General features: G+C 61.5%; 1 protein-coding gene across 1 annotated transcript; it reads right to left on the bottom strand.

The window, feature by feature from the left end:
- Window positions 1–452: 452 nt before the first annotated feature.
- On the bottom strand, window positions 453–3174 carry MYOD1 (myogenic differentiation 1). The gene is made up of 3 exons (XM_032640773.1): window positions 2209–3174; window positions 1643–1721; window positions 453–1374 (listed from the first exon to the last, which is right to left on the bottom strand). Exons 1-3 carry the CDS (start codon window positions 2836–2838, stop codon window positions 1124–1126), a joined length of 960 nt encoding a protein of 319 aa, XP_032496664.1. The 5' UTR covers window positions 2839–3174; the 3' UTR covers window positions 453–1123.
- Window positions 3175–4054: the final 880 nt, after the last annotated feature.

Raw genomic sequence — 4054 nt, 5'->3', positions numbered from 1 at the left:
GCATCTGGGGGACATGACTTTCCAGTGATCCTTCTGGACACCATACCTGGCTTCACTGTGTGTATGGAGGGGCATGAAGCTCAACCGTGTACGCACTTCAGAATCACCTGGGGAACTTTTGAAAAATACTCATTCCTGGCCGGGGATATCTGCGGCAGATACTTTAAATCAGAATCTCTGGGTGGTGGGACAGGCATGGATCTTTTATTAACTACTCAGATCGTTCTAACATCCATCCTGACAACGAGATGACCTGTGTGCGGTGATGTACGTCATGGTCAGAAGAACCTCCTCACATAACGGAAACATACGCACCCCTCCCTCCCCTAACTTCCTCCTTGCAATCCGTCTGCGGCCTACAGGGGTCGCTGCGGTACAGGTGGCCCAGTTTGCGGATTTCGCCCCCCTTCAAAATCCTGCCCCCAGCCCTAGCGAAAGCTGGAGCCACCGCGGTATAAATTAGCGTCTTTATTTCGAACACCTGAGCGAGCGCCCGCGGCTCGCCCGCCTGCCGTATAAACATACAATGTCCCTGTCGCACCGCACACCATGCCTCAGAGATAAATACAGCCCTAGGGGCTCCTGCTCTGGCAAAGCAACTCTTATTTACAGGAATAGATTACAAAAGTATTACAAAAAGTGGTCCTGAACCGGGGTAGGGGGTGGGAGCGGTTACCTTTACAGCTGTTACACTTGGCAAGGGAGCGGCGGGAAAGAGCCGACTAACCGAGGGCTCCGGCTACGCTCCTTTAAGCATCCGGGTGTCCGGGGGCGGGGCTTAGGTCTGCGTGGGTCCCACACCCCCATGGGGGAGGGGGCGAGGAAGAGGAAGGACCTGGGTCCTCGAGGGTCAGCTCTGGCCCACTGAGTAACATCAAACGGCCATCGCAGCGGGTCTCAGGGAAGTGTGCTGCGTGGCAAAAAAGGACCATGTCCTTGCCCTGGGGTGCGGAAACACACATCAGTTCCCCCGCCTCTCATACCTCCGGAGGGGTCGCTTCTAAAGCACTGTTGGGAGGGGAGTTGGCATTTAAGCTCAATCCTTTGGGCGCGAGGGACCCTAAGGGCACCATCCCTCGGGCCAGAGGGCAGCGGCACTCCCCCGAAGTGGCCGCCCAACCCCTCAGAGCACCTGGTAGATCGGGTTGGGGTTCGCACCCGCTGGGCACTGAGGGGCGGTGTCGGGGGAAGGGGTGGGGCTGCCGCGCTCGACCTCGCTCCCGGCGGCCGCCTCTTGCGGGCCTGGAGACGACGCCGGCGGCGCGTCGGCCAGCAGAAGAGCGGGAGTGGCGGGGCTCTCGGTGGAGATGCGCTCCACGATGCTGGACAGGCAGTCGAGGCTCGACACCGCAGCACTCTTCCCGGGCCGGGGTTCTGCGCGGGGAGGGGTAGATTAGTATGCAGAGGTGGAGCCGCAGACAAGTCTCCCACCTCTGGGCTCAGTGCTTTGGGGCAGACAGGAAACTGAGGACGGGCCAGATTCAGGAGGATCCACCAAAATTTCAGGGTGAAAAAGGAGGGAAGTACATGCTTAGTATTTCATTCCCTGTACCATCTCCCAGGATGGAGGCGAGGAGGTCCTAGGTAAAGAGAAGCCAGGGCAGCTCAAAAGGGAATGTGGGAAGGAGGCGCGAATACGCACCGTTGGGCGCCTCGTTGTAGTAGGTGCCTTCGTAGCAGTTCCGCCGCCGGGCACCGCTCGGGGGGCCGCTGTAGTCCATCTGCAAACGGCAAGGGCTACCGAGTCAGGCCCGGGAACCGCGCGGGGCTGGAGCATCGCTCCCTGCAGCCGTCCCCCTCTCCAACTCCCTAAGTCTCAGCCACGAGAGTTCTGGGCCCGGATCTGGCCGGGTTGGGGTGTAAGGGTGGGCAGGAGCTGTCTGCAGCATGCCGGACCAAATAGAGGGCAGACAGTCACCGAGGAGCACACATCTGCATGGGATAAGCGGAGAAAACGACACGATCTTCGTGTCGGCCCAGCAGTGTTCTAATAGCGCCCCCAATCAGGTGGATCGCATTCGTCCCGTGCCCCCCCCACCAAAGCACTACGCCACCCCAGTGACAGCTGCCTGGGGCACCGGGGGTCCACTCCCGGGAAGGTTCCCCGCCCAACCCTCACACCAGAGGGTCCGCTACCCGCCCTCGGACACACATTCCTGATATACCAAGAGCTGCGCTCACTTCTCTAGCCCAGCGTCCTGGCCTTACCATGCCGTCGGAGCAATTGGAGCGCGGACTGGACGCGTCCGAGTCGCCGCTGTAGTGCTCGCCGCCGCGGCCTGGGGGCAAAGGGCCAGGCGCGTAAAAGGCAGCGGCAGCACCAGGGGGCGCGGCGTCCTGGTCGCGAAGCAGCGCCTGCAGACCTTCGATGTAGCGGATGGCGTTGCGCAGGATCTCCACCTTGGGCAGCCGCTGGTTTGGGTTGCTAGACGTGCAGCGCTTGAGCGTCTCGAAGGCCTCGTTGACTTTGCTCAGGCGGCGCCGCTCGCGCATGGTAGCGGCCTTGCGGCGGTCCGCGTTAGTGGTCTTGCGTTTGCACGCCTTGCAGGCCCACAGTAGACAGCGGCCCGCCTGGTGGTGCCCGCTGGGCGCGCGCACATGCTCATCCTCGCGCGCGCCCGGCACCGGGTGCGCGGCCGCAGGGAAGTGCGAGTGTTCCTCGGGCTTCAGGAGCGCGCCCACGTGCACGAGGCGCGGATCCAGGTCCTCGAAGAAGCGCAGGTCCGGGGAGTCGAAACACGGGTCATCATAGAAGTCGTCCGCTGTTGCAAAGTTGCACAGAGAGCTGTCGGGGCCCGTCAAGTCTACGTCACGGATCGGCGGCGAAAGCAGCTCCATATCCCGACGGGGGGCGGCGCAGTCCTGGCTTTGCCCAATCCCGGCGGCAGGGGTTGCCAGAAACTTTCTGCGGCTCCGGAACACCGGCAGTGCGATAGCAAAGTACTGAGGGTCTGAATGTACACCCAGCTGTCCCCCACCCTGCCCTGTCCTGTCCCGCCTGACCGACGGACGGCGAGGAGAGCGGCGGCAGCGCCCTGGGACTTCCCCACCCCTACCTTCAAGCCAGGCTCCCAGGGCTATTTATCCTGTAGTAGCCTAAGGGCCCCTGAGCCCCAGCCGGCGGCTAGGGGCGGGGGCGCCCGAGGCCAATAGGAATAGAGCGGGGAGGAGCTTGGGATCCCCTGGGTGGCAGTAGGGGCCAGAGACTGGCCAGCCCCCTACCCCTTGACGCTTCCGCGCGCGCACTCCGGCCCCTCCCCAGGCAGAGAGAGAGGCAGAGGCTGGCAGCCCAACGCAGCAGCACTTGACTCCGGGGCACACTCTCCAAATGTCTCCAACACCGGCCTCCTCGTGTGTCCGCGGGAAACACTGGCCGCGCGCTCACCTTTGAGCTGACTTTGGGGTCCCCTCAGTCCGCTGATTTGTGGGGGACCAAGGAGCAGGATAGGGGTAGAAATCAGATCGGAAGAGATTTGCAAAGAGACACATGGCAGTAAGGCAGAGACACACTCAAAGCTGAGATAGATGGTAAGCGGTAAACCCAAGAGGCTGAGACATTCAGAGAGCAGAACGCTAGAGTCAGAGGCAGAGAAGCGAGGAACAAGACTGAGAGTCCAAGTGGGGAAACCTGAGACTGAACGTGGCGGTCGTGTCACTTGGCCAGTTCCTGCCCCCGGAGTCAGAGGGTCGCGGGCCCAGCCCATCTCTGGTAGCTTGGAAACCCAGCTGCATCTCTATAGGAGTCGATGATTGCTGCTAAAGCTTCGTGCCAATCTCTCCAAACTCAGGTCCTGTCCCAGCCTGGAGGGAGGGAAGCCAACTCTTGCGCAATTCAAGCTGCGCGCTTCCTCAGCGGGGTGTCCAGTGCGGGTCTAGGCCAAGACGTCTCTTCAGCTGGGAAGAAAAGTCCGTCTGCTTGGGGCTTGCCTCCACCTTGCGCACAGGCGCAAAGGCCTCCAACGCCTAGAAGGCCTGAGAACCCCACTTCAGGGTGGAGTCTTTGAGAGTGGAGTTTGCAGACCGATGACTTTAACCCCACAGTTTCCCGTGTGTT

The sequence above is a fragment of the Phocoena sinus genome, chromosome 8, assembly GCF_008692025.1.
Source record: "Phocoena sinus isolate mPhoSin1 chromosome 8, mPhoSin1.pri, whole genome shotgun sequence".
Lineage (NCBI taxonomy): Eukaryota > Metazoa > Chordata > Mammalia > Artiodactyla > Phocoenidae > Phocoena > Phocoena sinus.
Note: the sequence above shows the minus strand (reverse complement) of the source record. Positions and strands in the feature narration are given on the sequence as shown.

Excerpts from the sequence above, each read along its gene's own strand:
- MYOD1 (XM_032640773.1), bottom strand. The coding sequence starts at position 2,838 with ATGGAGCTGCTTTCGCCGCCGATCCGTGACGTAGACTTGACGGGCCCC. Across the intron at positions 1,722-2,208 it reads CCAATTGCTCCGACGGCATG|ATGGACTACAGCGGCCCCCC; the intron begins GTAAGGCCAGGA and ends TGCCGTTTGCAG. Across the intron at positions 1,375-1,642 it reads CTACAACGAGGCGCCCAACG|AACCCCGGCCCGGGAAGAGT; the intron begins GTGCGTATTCGC and ends CTCCCCGCGCAG.